Source organism: Sciurus carolinensis, chromosome 5, assembly GCF_902686445.1.
Source record: "Sciurus carolinensis chromosome 5, mSciCar1.2, whole genome shotgun sequence".
Taxonomy (NCBI): Eukaryota; Metazoa; Chordata; class Mammalia; order Rodentia; family Sciuridae; genus Sciurus; species Sciurus carolinensis.
Genome location: NC_062217.1, coordinates 111508234 through 111529410, shown reverse-complemented (window position 1 = coordinate 111529410; position 21177 = coordinate 111508234). Strand labels below are relative to the sequence as shown.

The 21177-nt window shown below is 38.0% G+C and overlaps 1 protein-coding gene across 5 annotated transcripts in view; it reads left to right on the top strand.

Moving 5' to 3' along the window:
- The window catches only part of Fam13c (family with sequence similarity 13 member C), a 114547-nt gene that overhangs the window by 55153 nt on the left and 38217 nt on the right, over window positions 1-21177 (top strand). For all 5 annotated transcript variants that reach the window (XM_047552300.1, XM_047552303.1, XM_047552299.1 and 2 more), the window contains one exon: window positions 5881-5944. In XM_047552300.1, coding sequence (XP_047408256.1) covers window positions 5881-5944 — 64 coding nt within the window. The remainder of the gene's footprint in view (window positions 1-5880; window positions 5945-21177) is intronic.

Here is a 21177-nt window from a genome sequence, read left to right as displayed (position 1 = left end):
TCCTAAGAAGTGATCTGAGGTTGGCACTGTTCCGTCCTAAGGCTCTGATTCTACATGAAGCATTCTGAAAAGTGTGCTGTGGTGCTCTCTGGTTACTCTTACTGCCCAAGTTTTCAAAATTATGGATTAGAAAGCCACTTGCTAAACTTTAGTAGGTCTTCTTGGGGGCAGAAACGTATTTGTTTATGGTAGCATGCCGCGGGTGTAGGAAGGAGCGTGAGCTGCGTTGCAGTCATTGCGCACGCTCAGGGCTATTCTGCCGGTAACCCAGGGATGAGTACTTCAGTAACAAAGAGATGTGGGCTCAGAATAAGCACTAAAAATAAAATGTTAAACAAGACTCATATGGTCCCTGCCTCATAGAGCCTACCATTATTAGAAAGATTCAATCAATTTAAATATATGATTGGAAACCAAGATATAGTTTTCTATATCTACAGAGCAGAAGTAGGAAATCAGAATATAGTAAGAACACATGAAAGTGAGACCCACTTAGGAGCTACCTGGTATTTAAAGGATAAATTATTTCATTAGAAGAGTCAGTTGCCTGGGAAGGGCTTTATGGGCACAAGGACAGCCCATCTGCAGAAATAAGCTGTGAAGAAGCATGGTGCATCCAAGGAACTGAAAGAATGTCATTGTAGCCAGATCACAGAGAAGGGAGTAGGACATAGGGTATGGTTGAAGAGGTGTGCAGGAGCCAAATCCTTCAGGATGTCGTCAGGTACTTTCAGAAATTTGGTCTTTATTTTAAATGCAGTGCACTAAGGTTAGTGACAAGATCTCAAGTGGGAAATTGGGGAGTGTAGAGGGAAAGACGGGAAACCAGAGAAACAGAAACTTTGTCACTCGGTAGTCCAGATGAGAGATGGGACAGACGCAAAGTTATTTAGGTTAAGAAATTGAAGGACTAATAATGAACTAGCTGTTGGACTTGTAGGAGAGGAATGTTTCATGTGACTCTCAAGTATCTTCCATAACCACTGGCTAGATGGTTAGCTTTTCACTGAGAAAGGGAATGTGTTCCAATATTAATTTAATTATAAAATGTTGCTATAAATATAAAATCCTAAGCTAAAATGTGACTTTTTCACAAATTATCACATCCTGTGGTTTGATGCTGTCCTTAGGCCAAGAAAAATAGTTTAATGCTTAGTTGATTTGGCTGCTTTGAATTCCATTACTCCTCCAAAGAGAGATCCACTGCAGGGTGACTCAGCACATGCTGTAGGTTTCTGGAGAAACAGAAACACCACCGAGTTTTAGAAAAGTTGCACTTCAAGAGTCCACAAATTTGTAGTCATAGACTCCAGGAATAAACTCTTTAATATCAGAGCACAATTAAGTTCATTTCACAGCTGAAAAGTTTTCATTTTGAATGACACAGTGGTAATGGTCATGGTGCCGGTGCTGTTGGCTGTACTAAAGGTGATGGTGACAGTGGTGTTGGTATTGGTGATGGTGATGGCATGGTTGATGAGGAAAGTGACCAGAAGGTTGTGGTTGATGCTGATAATTTTGCTGATGATGGCCTCATTGGTGTGAATGACCGCAGGCTTGAAGGTGATGATGGTGGCAATAGGAGCCATTACGCTCTCATCAGTACCAAGGACTACAGCTGGACCCCGAGAAGCAGACTAAATTTCCCATTGCCAAGACCTGGGCTAGAAGGCAAGATTATAGTGGAGTGGCCAGTACTGACTAATTTACTCATCTCTGCCCCTTCCAGAAGCATAATTTGATAGAGATATGCTAACCACTTTTTCTTTTGGGTGAATGGAAGCAAGATAATTTGGGGCGGGGTGTTTCAGCGTGATAGTTTTTTGTTTGTTTGTTTTTTGTTTTTGTTTTGTTTTGTTTTTGAGTAGACTATATTCCTGGCAGGATTGTGCATGGTTTGAGCAATATCCTTAAAAATAGAATTGGAGACAGCTAGCTACTGTACTAGTTCTCCTCTTTTCATTGCTGTACTTCTCCAGTGAGAAACCTTCTTTCTCCTCTTCTACCACGCCCTTTATCTTTTTCAATCCAGTGCTTTCATTCTCATGGTCTCTGGATGACTGACACTTTCTGGCAGCATGAGCTTGGACAGTTCTTCTACAAGTCCTGTCTTCCATGCCTTGCTTTCTCTTCCCCTGTAAAGCTGAGCATTTGGTGCCCCATATATCATTACTGGTTTATTTCTTTATATTCTCTCTTCTCTCATGGGAATAAACATTCCATGAGGACAGGCTGTTGTGTCCACTGCTTTATTTCCAACACTAGAATAGTACCTGGCATGTAGTCAGGGCTTAAGACATATTTTTTTTTCAGTGAAGTTATTTAACTGTCCTTTCTCCTGTGAAGTCAAATGGATGCAATAATGCAAATCATATGGTTACCATGGGCATTAAATGAAATTATGTAAGTAAACTGGCACTCCCAGCTTGGCATACATAGTAAGCGCTGGTGAATTGTTAGGACCTCCTTGATGCTCCCTGTTGTAGTCAGCATTTTTGCTGCTGTGACCAAAAGACCAGATAAAAGCAAGGTAGAGGAGGGACAGTTTATTTGGGGCTTACAGTTTCAGCGGTCCCAACTCCATTGCTCTGGGCTCCAGGTGAGACATAACATCATAGTGGAAGGATGTGGTGGAGGAAAGTGGTTCCGGACATGGCAACAAGGAAGGAGAGAGAGGATGTTCCTCACCAGGGACAAAATATAAACCCTAAGGGCACACCCCCTTTGACCCACCTCCTCCAATCACCATACCTGCCATAGTTACCTCCCAGCTAATTCATATAAGTGGATGAGTCCACTGATTAGGTTTAGGGCTCATAGTCCAAGCATTTCACCTCTAAACTTTCTTGCATTATCTCACACATGAACTTTGGGGGAACACCTCATCTCTAAATGATAACACTCCCCTTTCTTATAACTTCCTTCTCTGGTATTTAGAACGCTAATTCACGTTAACTTCTTGCCTCCTTCATGATGCTTCTGAATTTTCTTCATGACTTGTCTTTTGTTTTCTAAATGGCCTTGATTGCTTCTCTTCTTCAGCTTATTACTCAAAATTTAATATTCTTAATTGAATATATCATTAGTTATAATTGTGATAATTCTGATATGGAATTTTTATGATTATGGAATTCATGTGTTACATTTAATATAGCTAACAGCAATAGAAAGTATTATTCACAAACTATCCTTCACATCATGAGTTAACCCATGAAGTAGCTATCATTATCTTCGTTTTACAGGTGAGGAAGCAAGCTTAGGTGTACACCCCAGGAGTACACACGTAGTAAGTGATAGATCAAAAATTATTCTTGGGTTGGGTTTTTTGTTTCTTCACCTATGAATCTAAAATGATACGTGTACTGACACTGCACCATATGTCAGGAACAAAGCTAGGTTCTGTCTACACTGTGTGGAAAAACCTGGCATAGGACCTCTCCACGTGCCCTCACCTGTGGCCACAGTGATCGTGGTCATCATCACTCATACTCTGCTGAACATGCTGTGGGGTGCCCTGGTGCTCAGGTCTCCTGTGAACCCTGACCAGCTGTTTTTACTTCTCTATTTCAGTCTTATCTTAACTTTGAATATCTAAATCTGAACTTATTACCTCTGTCTCCAAATTACATATTTTTCTAATAGTACATTATAAAATAAAATCACCCATCATTTTCCTTGCCACATAGGCTCACAACTTTGGAATGAGTTTGATCTCTTCATTCCATGTTTTAAATTCATACCCAAGATCTCTTGGTTGCTTTATCTTTGAAAATGGCTTTTGCTTGTCTCTACCTCTCTAATTCCTCTGCACTGTTCGAACTTCAGGTACCATGCTCTGATCCTTAAGGGATTTGCTAAAATATCCTCAAGGCTATGTCTGCTCATTAGTTTTATCCTTCGTTTAAGGTTCCAATAGATTTTAAGATTCCTTAAGGCATGGACTGTGCTTCTTTTTGTTGTTGATATGTTACTTCTCCAACAAAGAGAAAGGTTTATCCCCATCCAGGTACCAAGCACGAAGTAGACATTCAGATGATTAGTAAATTAAAGTACTTCGATATTTCAGACTGTGGTTCTCAAACTCGTTTTGGAGGTTTACGTAATGGTTAGTTGGGTTATGGGAGATTATGTGGTATTACACACAGGCTGTTCTCTGCATCTCCATAACATACACTGTATTTTTTGCACAGTAGGTTTCTGACTTCCTCCATTAGCTTTCGCTATTTCTTTTGCCATCTTCCTGTCACTCATCAACAGGGAGCTTAGACCAAAGCCCCATAAAAATTTATGTTTAAAAAGTGTAAACCGGGAAATATTCCTCCCGACCCAGAAATAGCTCTTCTGTTTTTCTGGTGCTACCATAATTGTTATAAACACAGTTTGAGAACCACTGGCCAACCATGGGTCTGCTGGTTTGTGTAGGTGTGAAGACATCAGGTTGGTCATCACAATTTTTTTTTTTTTTCCATCTCCTTACTTTTCTCCCTGGGAGCAGATAGCTTGAATCCGGCATGGTGATGCATGCCAAGGTGGGGCTCCCAGCTACTTGGGAGTCTAAGGAAGAGGGGTGCAGACCTGCCTGGGCAGCATAGCAAGACCTCATCTCCCTGTATTTAAAAAAAAAAAAAATTAAAAAGTGCACAGTTAGCAACACCCGAAGTCTGAAAGAATTCTCATTCTTAATAACATTTGGGGTTGGTCTTATGGCATCTCTAAATGACAGTTCTAAGTGCATTATGATACTTAGAAATCATTAATCCTGTTGACCATTTGGAGAATAAATATGCTTTCTTTAAGATTCAAATTGGGAAGAATAATAACAAGAATTAATTACATCCCCAAATAAATCTTTTTTTTTATAAATAACTTTCTGACTAAATCTCTTATTCATTAAGATAGCTGGCCTTTTTATAAGGATAATAACTATAATTTAATGTGTTTATTATATAACGTCTTGCATACTGCTGCAGAAAAAAACTAGAATGCTGTGTAGCAGATGCTGTTGGGACCTAGAATTTGCCAAATCATGATTTGAACCTAAGCATCTGTCAGCCCTATCGACAGTAAGATTTTTTTTTTTTAACTAAAGAAAATTGACTAAAAGTGATATGACTTCCTTTAAGTAGTTTTTTCTTCTCCTGGGAACTATGTAGTGACAAAGCCCAGCTTTACATGTAACCTAGTACTGATTGTAATATTTATTGTATAAGTTAGAAGATGGGATAAAATATCTAAAAACCTGACTTCAGTGGATAAATAGTATTTTTCTGTAGCAACTGTATCAAGTAATATTCATTCACTCAAAAATACTTATTGAACTTGCACCATGTATTGAGGACTTAGCAGTGTAGAAAATGAACATAATTAATGCTTTCTTGTACATTTTAGTGCAGAAATGCCAATAAACACATAATTTCAGATAGTAAGACACACTAAGAATAACATGTGCAGGACAATGCTGGGGAGTGAGGAGGAGGGCTGCTACTTGTTAGGGAGGTCAAAGGCTTCCTTGGGGAGGTGACGTGTGAGCTGAGCTGATTCTTAGGTGATGAGGAAAGTCAATTGTGTGCAGACCTCAGGGTGAGCAGCCTGGGCCCAGGGACAGCAAGTCCTATGTGTTCAAGAAACAGAAGGCCAGGGTGGCTGGGGTGTGTGGACAGGGTGAGCCTGGTAGGAGCTGGGGTCAGGAAGACTGGCAGGATTCAAACACTATAATGTGTCCCAGGCTACGGTAAGAAGTCTAGATTTTATTCTTTAGTCAATGGGATACCACTAAGGGATTTTAACAGAGGTGTGGCCAGATCCGTAGCTACCAGCTTCAAATTTATATTGTTCAAAGCTTTCTTTTAAGTGAACATAATTTTCCTTTGTATCTTACAGAATAGACCAGAGGGCTACCAATTGGCCAAAGGATGCTTTTGAAACTCGGCAGGACTTAAATGAGGTAGGTGCAATTGTTGCTGGTTATGTGAACATGACTTAGACCATTGTGAAATTTACTGTTCTCTTTTAACAGTACTGGAAATTATTTCTGATTAAAACTACAAGCATTTCTTGCTCTTTTGTGAAGTTGTCATGCTGGTACCCCATTGTTCAGTTGGTAATGCTTTTGTTTTTGCTATGGAGAAAACACATGTGAAGTGTTATTTTTGAGATTGTTCACAATCTCTTGGACCTAACCCCAGACAAGTAGTCATTTCATTATAGGCTATTCAAGTTTGCTTTAGGATTGTATAACCATGACTGTGCAATTAACGTTTGTAAAATTCTCTCCTAATTTTATTTATCTGCATCTCCCTCTGTTTTTCCCATTGACCCTTGCAGTCTCAAACATGATTGTGCTTATTCTTTATTCACTGAGCCTCATGTAGCTTGGTGCTTGCAGTATGGTCTTCTAAGTATGCTTTCAGATCAAAACCATGTTTCCTAATCCAGATGGTTTCCCACTGAACTGGACATCACAACATTAGCTTATTCTAGATTTTCTTTGAGATATATCATTGAATTCTAATGTTGGAAATCAAAATAATTAGGACACCTACTTTTATGAATTCCTTGACTTAAAACATTGGTTTGGAATACCTGGTCTGGTTTTTCTTGTCTTCATTAAATTAGAGCAGTGCACAGTATGTGGCATGTCTAATTAGGATTATAGAAAAGAAAATAAAAAGACTTGACATTCAGATGCCTAGATGAGAAATGATGGGATTCAGGCAAATTGTCAATTTGGCAGTTTGAAGATGCACCTCTTTCTCTGCCCCTCAACACCCCCATAAAAAGCACTTTTATATATATATGTGCTTTTCAGTAAAACTTGGCAAAATGAATAGTCAAAGGTAAACCAGCTATCTGGTTAAGCCAAGTTAAATAGCTAAAGTTGTGAAAAATGTACTAAAGATAAGGTTATTTTTGTGTATGTACATAAGGATGGCCCTTAAATTTTACAACCTTACTCATGGTTACAAAAGTGCAAAGAATTTCAAAGAAAATGCAAGAGCTTGGATCGTGAATGCTGCCGTCTCCCCAATTGTGAACAAGTGCCCTGCTAATTGTAAAGAAGTAGCGATTGGTTTTAACATAGGTGACTAGAAAAATGAGGTGATTGTTAACAGTCAATCTATGATAACTTTCAAGTGCTTGGAAGAAAATGTTTTTTTTCTTTAATTTTTTTAGACTGCATTTTGATTCGTTGTACACAAATGGACTACATCTTTTTGTTTCTCTGGTGTACACGATGTAGACTCATACCATTCATGTAGTCATACATGTACATAGGGTAATACTGTCTGTCTCATTCCACCAGTTTTCATACCCCCACCCTCTTATTTCCTTCTACATAATCTAAAGTTCTATTCTTCTCTCACCCCCCACCCCCAGTTATCCCACTCCTCGGTTTATACCCAAAGGACTTAAAAATTAGCAAACTACAGTAACACAGCCACATCAACTTTTTTAGCAACTCAATTCACAATAGCTAGGTTATGGAATCAACCTAGATGTGCTTCAGCAGATGAATGGATAGAGAAACCGTGGTATATATACACAATGGAATATTATTCAGTCATAAAGAAGAATACAATTATGGCATTTGCAGGTAAATTAATGGAATTGGACAATATCATGCTAAGTGAAATAAGCCAAGCCCAAAAAAACCAAAGGCGGAAGAAAATTATTTTTAAGCTGGAAACCCACAAGAATTCTGGGGTTACTTGAGCATTCTTAAAATCAGTTGCAAAAAGCTTTACTGGAAAATCTGCTTTTCTGTATTCCTTCACTGTGTTGTATTTGCCAGTGACGTTAACTGTGCCTACTCCTGGAGTAGCACGTGGGCTCAAGAGCACTGAGTGGAACTGGACATTCTGAAGGGCAGGGGGTGCTGGGTTTTCCTTGTGCCTGCCTACAGGCAAAGGTTGTGCTGCAGACGGTGGAACAGTGAGCGTGCGCTCCATCCGGAGGGTTTGGTTCCAGCCATGGTGTAAACTGTATGTACAAACCCGTATTCTTCCACAGAGCCTCCACTGTGACCAAAATTTGGGGTACTGAAAGAGAGCTTAAAGAAGCTGGAACGGGGAGACAGCATGAGTAGAAAAGAAGTCTTGGGGTTAGGGTCAGTAGGGTCACATTCATTGCATAGTGGACATCTAGAATGTGTAAATCTAAAGCATTTCTCAAACTTAATGCTTTTTTTTTTTTTTTTTTTTTTTTTTTTTGGTACCAGGGATTGAGCCCAAGTGAGTTTCACCACTGAGCCATGTCACCAGCCCCTTTAAATATTTATTTAGAGAAGGGTCTGACTGAGTGGCTTAGGGCCTCGCTACGTTGCTGAGACTGGCTTTGGTCCTCCTGCCTCAGCCTCCAGAGCCTCTGGGATTAGGGTGGGCACCACCACTCTCTTATGGAAGAACTGCTGAATAATATTTTTTTAGGAGATGAAGTCCTGTGGAACATGGATGGGAGTCTTTGCTTTGATATTTTTAATGGAAATAGAAAATACATAAGGGAAAGTGCATAGATAATCAGCACGCAGGTAGATGGATTCTTAGGAAATGGGAAACCAACACCTAGATCAAGACAGAGACCACTACCAGCAACACCGATGTCTCTGATTCCTTCAAGTTAATACTCCCCTTTTAGAATAATGGCTATTCAGAGTAACCTGATTTATTTGGCCTGTTTTTGAGTCTTTTACATATGAACTACATAAAATCTTTGGTGTGCCTGGCTTCATTTGTTCAGTGTTATGTTTGTGAGATTTGTTCATGATTTGTTTGTTGTAGTTTCCATTTGCCTTGCTGTAACCAACTGCATGGTTGTTTGTACTTTGTCTTTTAACTCTTATGATGGAGTGTTACTTATTGTAATTTTCTTATTATGAGCTGTTTTCTTTTCGTTTTTCTACATTTAAACATTTATTGGTTTAAAAATAATTTCCAGTTTCTTTATCCATTCATCAATTGAAGGGCATCTAGGTTGGTTTCACAATCTAGCTATTGTGGATTCAGCTGCTACAAAGATTGATGTGGCTGCATCACTGTAGTATGCTGATTTTGAGAAACTGTAATATATATACATAATAAAATATCACTCAGTCATAAAGAAGAATAAAATTATGGAATTTGCTGGTAAATGGATAAAGTTGGAAAATATCAAGCGAAGTGAAATAGACCAAGTCACAAAAACCAAAGGCCAAATGTTTCTTCTGAAAAGTACATGACAATATTTAACATGGGGAGTTGGTGGGGAGAAGAAGAGAATGAAAGAACTTTGGATGGTGTAGAGGAAAATGGGATGGGAGAGGGTGGAGGACAGAAAGACAGTAGAATAAAACAGACAGTGTTACCCTGTGTATATGTATGATTTCACAAATGGTGTGAATCTACACCAAAGAAATGAAAAGTTGTACCCCATTTGTGTACAATAAATCAAAATGCAGTCTGTAAAAATAAAAAAGATTTTAAAATGTCAAAAAATAATAATAATTTCCACAATTTGGGGGAGAGTTTTGTTTTTTGTTTTTATTTGTTCTTTTTAGTTATACATGACAGTATATTTTGCCATATTTATACAAACATGGGGTGCATCTTATTCTAACTAGGATCCCAGTCTTGTGACTGTATGATATGGAGATTCACTGTATTGTATTTATATATGTACATAGGAAAGTAAAGTCAGATTCATTCCACTGTCTTTCCTATTTCCATCCCCCTTCCCTTCATTCCCATTTGTCTAATCTACTGAACTTCTATTCTGTTCCTTCCTTGCCTTGTTGTGTGTTAACATCCACATTATTAGAGAGAACATTCAACCTTAAGTTTTTGGAGTTTGGCTTATTTCACTTAGCATTATAGTCCTCAGATCCATCCATTTATAATGGCAAATGTCATAAAGTCATTCTTTTTATGGCTGAGTAATATTCCATTGTGAGCACATACCACATTTTCTTTATCCATACATCTGTTGAAGGACACCTAAGTTGAATCTATACCTTAGCTATTGTGAATTGAGCTGTTGTAAATATTGATGTGGCTGTGTCATTATAGTATGCTGATTTTAAGTCCTTTGGGTATGTGACAAGGAGTGGGATAACTGGATCAAATGATGGTTCCATTCCAAGTTTTTTGATGAATCTCTATACTGCTTTCCAGAGTACTTGCATCAATTTTCAGTCCCACCAGCAATGTATGAGTGTACCCTTTTCGCCAAATTCTCACCAGCATTGTTATTTCTATTCTTTTTAAGTGTTGTTTTTGTTTTTGTATTATTTGTTCTTTTTAGTTATACATGAAAGTAGAATGTATTTTGACATATCATACACACATAGAATATAACTTCCTATTTTTGTGGTTGTGCATTATGTGGAGTTACACGGTTGTGTATTCATATATGAACATAGGAAAGTTATGTCCAATTCATTCTATTGTCTTTCCCATTCCCATCCCTCTACCACTCCCCTCACTCTGCCCTGTCCAATCTGCTGAACTTCCACTCCTTCCTTCCCCCCACCTATTGTGAGTCAGCATCTGAACAGTTGGCCTTTGGTTTTTTGGAATTTGTTTATTTCATAAACCATGATAGCCTCCAGTTCCATCCATTTAACATCAAATGTTGTAATTTCATTCTTCATGGCCTACTAATATTCCATTGTGTGTGTATATCACATTTTCTTCATTCATCTGTTGAAGGGCACCTAGGTTGGATCCATACCTTGGCTATTGTAAATTGAGCTGCTATAGTAGGAGATAACTGTATTTACGTGGGTTTGTTTCTGTGTCTTCTATTCTGATCCATTGGTCTTTGTCTGTTTTGGTACCAAAACCATGCTGGTTTTGTTACTATAGTTCTGTAGTATAATTAGGAGCTATTTTCTAGCCTCTTTATACAGCTGATTTTTTTATAGGAGTGTTCTTTCCATCTTTAAGTGGACACATAATGTAGACTCTCATGTTTGCTCTCTTCATTTCATTGCTCTTTGTTTCTTTTATTTATTTACCAACTCCCCTCCCAGCCTTAAAAAAGTACTAGTACCAAGTCATCACTTTCTTCCACACCACCCTGCAAGTCTAAAGTAAAAAATAGAAACAGAAAAACATTTTCTTGAATCTCATAAGAGGATGGTCCACAAGTGTTTTCATAGATGTTTCCATCTACAAAATATTATATGTAAATAAATCATAACACTCATAAGACACTAGATTTGTCTCTTATACTTTAACTTCTACGATGGTAATTTGTTAATCCATTTTCTCTACTAAAGATAAATAGGGCTTACCTGTAAATTAGCTCTGGGGCTTGTCTTTGACCTGCTGCTTCTTATACCCATCATGGTGATTTATGGTATGACATATCTATGTATGTCCTCTTTCTGAGTTTTCCATACCATTGACTCTATCAATATCACTTTTCTTCTGTAGTCTAGAGTTTCCAGTTTTTGACCTTGGGTCTCCTGATAGGATTTGGGTCTTCATTTCTGCCTGTGTGCGTGCATGCGTGTGTGTCCATCTGTCTATGCTATTGGAATTTGTCTTTAAAAACTATTAAATCCCCCTCCTACCATTCACGGGAGCCATCTGACTGCCTCTCAAAGACATCTGGAGATTTTATTTGTTGAGGGTCTTCTGAATGTTGATTAGAAAATATTCTAGACTGGACATTTGTAAATTTCTCATCCACCTTAATCCTTGGTCTTAGTTATTCCACCATATTCATATAATGGATAAGCATTCAGTTCAGTAGATCCAAAAGGTTCTTGAAAGAGAAGTTGAGGAAAAATGACTGTTTTCTCTGTCTGAACCCTTGTAGATTCCATTCCTGACTTCAGTTGTAATTAAGAAAAGTAATGGATGTATAAACTAACTTCTGAATCTCCCTTTCCCTCAGCAAACATGCCTAATTTGACTCCCGAACCAACTCCTGACTACTCAGCATGTATCACATCAACTGTTTATATTTGTAAAATTGGGGAAGAGATTATGAATTAGGTTAACTCCAAGAGCGCTTTCAGATTTAATACTTTTTGTTTGTACTCCTTTTTTCATTTTCTCCATTTTGTAGAATTTAGTCATATGTTCCCATCTGGGAAGGGATGAGTCACATAGTCCCAGAGTTACTCAGGATAAGGCTACCTGGAGTTCAGTCTTATGAAGGTCTCATTGGGGGAAGTGAATAGTAAATAGGGCTATAAAAACTACCTGTGCTTGCATAATTATTTATCAGAGAAAGGAAAAGAGAGAGAAGGAGGGAGGGGCAACTCACATTTTCATAAATGAAGAACTGGGAGGGATTGATTTGAAACAAGCTCTGGGCAATTGAAGCTTTGTTTCTGATTCTGCCATTATATTTGCTTAGTTCTTAGGTTATCCCATAAAAAGAGATGATCACCTCAGAAATGTGATCAGGCCCCTATGCTCATTTTCTGTCTCATAGATATACTACAAAGTTGTTCTTCACTTAACTTTTGGATAAAGCAAGTGTAAGTTGGAGCGTAGTTTGTTTCCATATCACTTTTCCATACAAAATTTCAGGATCCTGAAGATAAGGTCATCCATAAGCTAACTGATCCCTAAAGAGAAGTTTGTCTTTGGTGCCCTTACAAGGATTCTTTATTCACCACCCCTCTGAGGCTTGTTGTCTGGCATGGACATTTTATCTTCTCCAGGCATACAAAGTTGACTTATAAATCTGAAGAAATATTTTTCCATGGTTTAATGGACTTACCCAAGAGACATGTGTCAAACACAAAGAAGCAGATGCTTAGTCTTGGAATGGGCAAATGAATAAACTCTGCATTAGTCTGATGCCTGACAGTACACCTTTCACCTCTACTGGTGATGATTTCAGGGTAGCCACAACCTAAGATGTCCTGGAGGAAAATACTTTTAGGTGAGCATACTGTCATTTTGTGTCCCCAGAATAAAACTGTGATAATAACTGCCTATTTCCCCACATGTGGTTCCCCCTCTAGTTTGTAAGTCTGAGGTAATCGATCTTAAGAACATAGAGGAAACCAGAACTTTAATGTAATTAGAAGGACAGAATAAGTTATCTTACAGGGTATGATAAGAAGAGATGGGAAAGATGGGGTTTCTATTTAGAAACTGAGATTCTGGAAGTTCACAGCAACCTGCTGAGGTAGCTAGACATAGTTAGGTGAAGTACCATTGATATTGAGGAATTATGTGACCTGATATTAGCGTGGTCATCAGTGTGGATGTTAAAGTAACTAAATAGGGAAGGAGCTGCAGGTGGAGAGGAAGAAAGCAATCCAGATGGAACTTACTGAGTCATATACATCCAGGCCATAGAAAACAATGTCTTTACTAGAGAAGGAGAAATTGGTGGACTCAGCAGCTAGGATCAAAAGGTAATGGTTATAACCTGTCCTTCCTGCTGTTTTTTTCCATTTTCCTCACTTTGTGAAGTAGAGAGGAGGAAAACAAAATGGCTTGTGAAGGTGAAGAAAATTTTAGTTACATTTACCCTTCCTGAAAAAAAGCTGACAGTCACATCAGCTATGCTACTTCACCTGGTCACGAGGGTTTTTTTTTGTTTTGTTTTGTTTTGTGTGTGTGTGTGTGTGTGTGTTTTAATTAGTTACACATGATAGTAGAATGTATTTTGACATCTTGCACATATATGGAGTTTGAATTCTCATTCTGATTGCACATGAATACGTTGGTCATGTAATCATATATGCACATAGGATAGTAATGTCTGATTCATTCTGTCTATCCTATTTTCATTCCCCTTCTCTTCCCTTCATTCCCCTTTGTCTAATTCAAAGTACTTCTATTCTTCCCTAATCCACCCCCCTTATTATGGATTAGCATCTGCATATCAGAGAAAACATTTGGTCTTTGGTTTTGGGGTTTGGCTTATTTCACTTAACATGGTATTCTCCAGTTTCATCCATTTACCAGCAAATGCCATAATTTTATTCTTCTTTATGCCTAACTAATATTCCATTGTGTGTGTATATACCACATTTTATTTATTCATTCATCTGTTGAAGGACACCTAGGTTGGTTCCATAGTTTAGCTATTGTTAATTGAGTTGCTATAAACATTGATGTGGCTGTGTCACTGCAGTATGCTAATTTTAAGTCCTTTGAGTAAAAGTTCGATACCATGTTGTGCTCTTTTTCTGAATGCTTAGAGCAGGAGGCTAGTATTCTCTCTTGAATGGGAAGACTATTAGTGTAACTTTATTCTGAGGACTCCATTATGGGTCCTTTGAGTTTATAGAGTTTAAACCTTTTGGGTGTTAATGATCTTATAGGGCATCCTAGAGAAATATTATGCTTTTATGGCAGCTTTGAAGTTTGACTTTATAAAAAATAAGTGGGAGATTTCCAGGTTTGTATGTGGAATCCTCACTCGTTATTTGGTGAAAAACCATAAAAAGATGTTTACTATGAGAGTATGCTGGGCAATATTTTCATTGAGCTTCTACCAGAAGATGGCAAAACTACTAGGCATTTTCAGAAATGGTCTATGTTATAAAAAGCAAAATACTTACAAATAAAAATACTTAATGATGGCCTAATATTAATCACCAGTTTAACCTTGAGTCTGTAATCGTACTACTTTTCATACAAAGACAGCATTTGTTTGATGTTATAAGAGAGATCATTTTTTCACCAAACATGAAAAATTAATCTTTTCTTTACATACTACTGTTTCCCCTTATTTTTTAATTATGCAGGCATAAATAGCTCAACATTAGCCTCAATATTAGATATCTTCTTCCTCTTAAAACTATAAAGAATCTTTTAATATTTTTGTTGAATAGAACAATCTACACATCTGTAGATCCCATTTGAGTCAGTATACATGTGTCTATCCATGTATGTCTCCATGTGGTAGACAGGGTTGTCTTTTTCATCAAGCGATATCAGACCTTGAGATGATACAGTCATCCCTCAGTATCCTTGAGGTTTTTTATTTTTTAAGAACCCCTTATAGATGCCAAAATCCATGGATGCCCAAGTCTGTTATGTAAAATGGAGTAGTATTTGGGAATTAACATTCATATACTCCTGCATACTATAAATCATGTCCAGATTACTTATAATCAGCTAATACAGGAAAATGCTATTTAAATATTCTTATACTGTACTGCTAATATAACAATAAAATTGTATCTAGACTGTACCTGTTCAGTCTAGATACAATATTTTTTAACATATTCAATTTGCAGTTGGTTGTGAAACCTACAGATATGGAGAACTGGTTGTGCTTAATATTTTGATTGAAATGTTTTTCTCCCTAAAAATATTTTAGTTTTGGGAAAATCATATATCTAGAGTCTTCTCTAGGCATTTGACACTCCCAAGTTGGCCGAATGGTATTATTTCTATAAGAATAGACAGCTAGTTTTTTGCTTTCATTATTTTCTTAATGCATACACAGTCTATAGGATTGGGTCTTAGTACAGAATTGAGTTTCTTTTGTGTTTTCATATCTCAGATTCTTTCCATGTGACTGAAAATCAATTCAACCTTGTTTTAATAATAATAAGATTTTATTCCAATAGTATTGGAATAGTTTCCACACATGGCTAGAACCAGGGATTAAAAACTTGTTATGAAGATCCTTCTCTATCTCTGGACACTTTCCTTAAATGAGAAAGTTGGCCCCTCTCTACCCACTATGTTGGAGGTCAGCCCTTCTAGTGACACATTATTGTTTTATTCAGTAATTCCAGCATGTATGAGTTTTCGATTGCTGTATAACAAATTACCAAAAACTTAGTAGCTTTAAACACCCATGTATTGGCTCACAGTTACGTATGTAAAAATTCTGGGTGCCCTCAACTGTGTTCTCTGCTTAGAGTCTCATGAAATTGAAATCAAAGCATCGTCTGACATGATTCCTTATTTGGAGGATCTGGCGAAGGGTCCGTGTCCGAGCTCATTGGAGTTGTTGCCTCAGTGTAGTTTCTTGTGGTTGTAGGAGTGTGGCCCCTGTCCCCTAGCTGCTTATCAGCCGGGTCACTCTCAGCTTTCAGAGGCTGCCACATTTTTACTCACATGGCCACTGAAACTTGAGTCAGCTACAGCTCATCAAAGCCTTCTCTTGTTTTGACTCTCTCTGATGTTGTCTTCTGCTTCCAGTTAGAAAACCTCTGCTTTCAAAGAGCTCATCTTATTGGGCCAGGCTCACCTAAATAATCTCTGTATTGGATCAAATGATTTAGGACTTAATTAGATCTTCAAAATTCCTTCAGAATAGTACCTAGCTTAGTATTTGATTGAATAACTAGGTATAGAAATCATGGGGCCTATCTTTAGGATCCTGCTTACCACACAGTGGAATTAGAGACTGTTCATTTTAGTTCTAAAATTAAAGTATTCTTAAAGAGTCCTTCTTGAGTCTCATTTACCTAGCTTGGGGCCTTATCCTCTCCTGAACTATTCACCATGAGCTTGGGGTTTATAAGATTATTGGCTAGACATGGGTCATATTTTCCACCTTGAAACTGGGAATCCTGTTCACAGAAGATGAGTAATTGGATACTGGTCCCTGGTAATATGATCTCCTGGTAATTTTCTTCTCTGCTGGACCAATGCAGGATGCAAGTTGGCATTTACTTGTATGATTTTTGAAGTTGAGATAAAGTAACCTTATTTCCTTACCAAGGTTTTCCTCAGTTAGAACAGTATCCTTATGATTCATTTAATTTTAGCCACCTTTGGTTGTCAGTGTCAACAAGGATGTCCCGTAGCCAACAGTCATGGGGAGAGCCCTGGTTCTCATTTTCAGTTGAATGAACTACCCAGCAAAGAAATCTTAACTGCTTCCAGGCCTGGTTTATTCTGCCCCATCATTCAGAAGCAACTATCTATCCACTGACCTTGTTTCCAAGGGAACCAGGTCTGTAGTCCTCGCTCCCGGGAGATTCCTTAGAGAAGTAAGTGTTGGCATAAAAGGTGGAAGCCCTGCCGGCTGCTGCCCATAGTCTTCCTTGCCTGAGAATTAAGTTGGAGAAACATCACAGGTGTTGGATTGAGCAGAGAAGATGTGGAAAGACATGCCATGCCAAGTCACCTATGTTTATCTTCTGCTTGCCATTACCCTTCTACCCAGCTCCACTCTGACTCTGTCTCAGTGGCCCCTCTTTGCTCTTCTGCATGAAATCTTGGTCCTTTCTCTTGTTTCTCATTCTTTTATTTGTCCCTCTTTGTGCTATGGATTTCCTGCTCTCTCATGGAAAGCTGGAAAGGGCTCTATCCAGCTCCCTGGCTCTCAGGGATCAGCCTGTGTTGCAGTTTTCATGACTTTGTAGCAAAAGGATAAACATAAGAACAATAAGATTTTTGAAAGATTTTTCATTTTGTGATGAAATGACCAGGAGAGATTGTCTTTCCACAAGCTCTCATGTGGTGAAATATTTTTCCATATGTTGATGCATTATAATTATAAATAATAGTGGGATTCATTGTTACATATTTATTTACACACATAATAGAATAGTATAATTTGGCCAATATTATTCCCTAGAATGTCCCCTTTTCCTCTTCTCCCTCTCCCTGGTCCTTTGCCTCTACTCTAGGTGATCTACTGATCTCCCTTAAATTTTTGTGACGGACTCCCACCCTGCCTTTTCTTCTTTCCTCTCTAACTTCCATATATGAGAGAAAACATACAAACCTTGACTTTGTGAGTTTGGCTTATTTCACTTAATATAGTGCTCTCAAGTTCCTTCACATTTTCCTGCCAATGACATAATTTCATTCTTTTTTATAGCTGAGTCAAACCCCAGTGTGTGTATATGCCCCATTTTCTCTATCCAGTCATACATTGATGGACATCTAAGTTGCTATTGTGGATTATACTGCTATAAACATGGATAAACATGTATCACTATATCATGCTGACATGTAGTTCTTCAGAATAAATATTGATATGCATGGTATGTGTGGGCCATATGGTGGTTCCATTCCTAGCCTTTTGAGGAACCAACATGGTGATTTCCATAGTAATTTTACTGATTAACAGTCATACTTTTTCTTTACACCCTCTCCATGATTTATTATTGTTTTTATTCTTGATGGGTATCATTTTTACTGGAGTGAGATGAAATCTCAGTGTCATTTGGATTTGCATTTACCTAATTGCTACAGTTGTTGAACATTTCACTTGGTAAGATATAAAGATGACACACATATATTCCACTTTCCCCAGTCCCCAGTTTTAAAAGTTTTTTAACTTTTAAAAAATTTTACTGCTAGTCCCAAGACCAAATTTTGCCTGGGAGCTGTGACTTTTTGGATGTTTTATCTAATAAGCAATTCTTTCAACAGTATTTATTGAGAAGCAAATACATACCCAACTCCAGTTTTGGCACAGAAGTGAGGAACAGGGGTGGCAATAGAATGAGTTCTGTCATCCCTACTTTCCAGAGTTTTATAGGGACACATGTCAATTGTGGACTTACTATCCTAGAGTCTGACTGTCTTTGCATTGGCACATTTTGCCCTTTATAGGATGGTGTTGGCTTTCTGAGGACTCTAAAACTCATGTTTTAAGGCAGGAAAAAACGGAATTTTCTTATTTTCTAACAAAATATTGGTATTTGAGGAAATGGCTAATGCTTTTCAGTGTGGCCTGTCGTTATTATAGACATAAGTACATCATGTATTTCATGACATGCAACTTTATGATTTCCAGTAGGAGAGTTACCAATTTCTAATTTTATTGAAAATTAGAAATTGAAAGGGTTAAAGTAGTGATGTCATCAGAAACAATAAAAGTCCTGTGGGTCAGCACAGTTAGGTGATTTTCCCAGTGATACAGAATGAGTCAGAATAAGGGTTCAGTGGTTCTCTGTGTGTACATTGTACTGTTCAGTTTTTAAACAGAATATTTTGCAGGGCTAAAAATAGCTACAAAGGAGCCACATGAGTAACAACACAGAGTAGCTTTGAGGACTTCAGTCCATGAGATACAATAAATGTTTTGGAAAAAACATTAGCTAGGGGGTATAGCCATTATAACACCTGTGCCACTGGACAGGTAAGGACCAGTAACTGGTGAGAAACTACTGAAGTTCATTCTACAAGTTGCAAATGAGACACATTATATTTTTAGAAAAATAAATCCATGTCTTATCTAGAAAACATTATCTTAGATTTAAAATGTGCAATTATTAAACTATTTATCTTTCCAAAATGTCTTGCTTTTATTATTTAATATGGTGAACATAGAAAGGATATCATAATGAGGTGAAACTAAGTATAGGACTCCCTTCCTAGACTGAATCTTTTGACTGACAGGAAATGTGATTGTGTTATTGTGTTGTGGTTAGGTTGTCTTTGTTTAAAAAAAAAAAAAAGTGCAGATAGGATTCAAATTGGACTTGGATCATTTTGTCAGCAGTGGGATGCTTTAAATGAATAGTGCTTTTCTTTTACATTGAATTTCCCTGTTGGCAAGTGCCAGAATGTGAGGGCTAAGCCTTCTGCACCAAAGGAAGCTGGAGTGTGTTGAGCTAAGGTATGTCATGCTGAAAAGCATGCTGGTACATAAGCCACGCCATCCCCAGAGGGATTAGTCAAAAGCCCAGTACCTCTAGGTGAAGAATGAATTAGACTTTTCCTAATAGCCAAGAAATTGGAAGAAGTTCCACTTTGTTTGGGAAGAGGGTTCAGCAGCAGTCAGTAGGCAACCCTGTCTTGATTCTGAGCACTTTGTACTTCCTGGTGTGGAGGTTCAGCTCTCAAAAGGAAGCCAGAGCAAGAGAAAACAGAGTTACAGCAGGAAACCAAGGTAGCATTTAAAGTGGGTCAAGGCCCAAGAGAATAGGGCAGTATTTTTCAAAGCATAGACCTTGGATGTCTTGCATCAAGATGACCTCTGCTTCAGACCTACTGAGTCAGAGTCTTTGGGGGTGGTGGTCCCTCCCTAAGAATCCACATCTTTTATAAACTCCCCATTAATTAAAAAAAAAAAATTAAATTTCTAAACCAGGACACTAGGGAGCTTGAAATTGGATACTCAGAGCCTCTGCCTGAAGTACCAGTTTTAAAATATAAAACTATAATGACAAGTCTTTTTTTATTGATTAGCTCTTTTTTTTTTTTTTTTTTCCATGCATTATGTTCAGATACAGCAGTGAGCAGTGGGTCCATGGTTTTAGCCCTTATGTAGCTGGAAATAGCCCATAAATAGGTAGACAAAGAAATAAAATCACACATTGTCATGACTTGTGAGGAAGGAAATAAACATGGTGCTAAGAGATAAATTAGGAGGAGCACTGTTTAGATAAGGTAATCAGAACTGGCTCAATGATTAGATGAAAATTGGGCTCTGAAGCAAGTAGGATCTGAGGGTCTAGGGTTTTGTGTGTATATGGGAGTTGGGTGGGGGAAGTTTATAACTTGGGGAACATGAGTAAGAATGATAGGTAGATGCTTGGGGACTCAGTTGTATCCCCAATTTTTTTTTAGCAGATTTCCTGTTTGATTTGTTTTCATATCACCATAGAGAATCTACATACAGTTCTTAGAAAGACAAAGGAATGGGAGAGGGGCACTGACCCCCTTTATAGAAACTAATTGGAAAGTGGCCCTGCTCTACAATTGGTGAATTACAGACAAATGCACCCTAAAATAGTTTTTAACCATCCGACTGGTTGTGGGTGTTCTCTATCCCACCCCAACTAAAGTGGGACCTGGGTAATTGTAGAGAAGAGAAAATGAGTATTTTCTAAATCAAGAAGCATATTCTCCATTATGTAAAAGAGAAAAATTAGCTTTTATAAAACCACACGTAGGCTTCACGGACTCCTCTCTAGTTTTTGTTACCCAGATGGGATAGTTAGAAAGCAGAGATAGTCATCATTCTTCAGAGGATCCATGAGCCCTTACCCAATTTTTCTGAAGATTCTAGGTATACATCCATGGAGACTTTGCATGTAAACCTGGAAGCACATTAGCAGGCTGGCTCTGAATGAATGGTTGGGGCAGTTAGTCTCACAAGGAATAAAGTCCCAGGAGAGAAGGGATGGATTGAGGTAGCACTAGGATCACTGTGAGGTAGGCACTTCTTCATGCTTCTCTTGAGGGGAAAGCACGTTCCTGCATTAAAGGTCAGTAGTTAGGCATGACAGAATAATGAAATGCAGGTTTGTCAATCTTCCTGGGCTTACCTTGTCTTTATAGTGCTATAAAAATGATA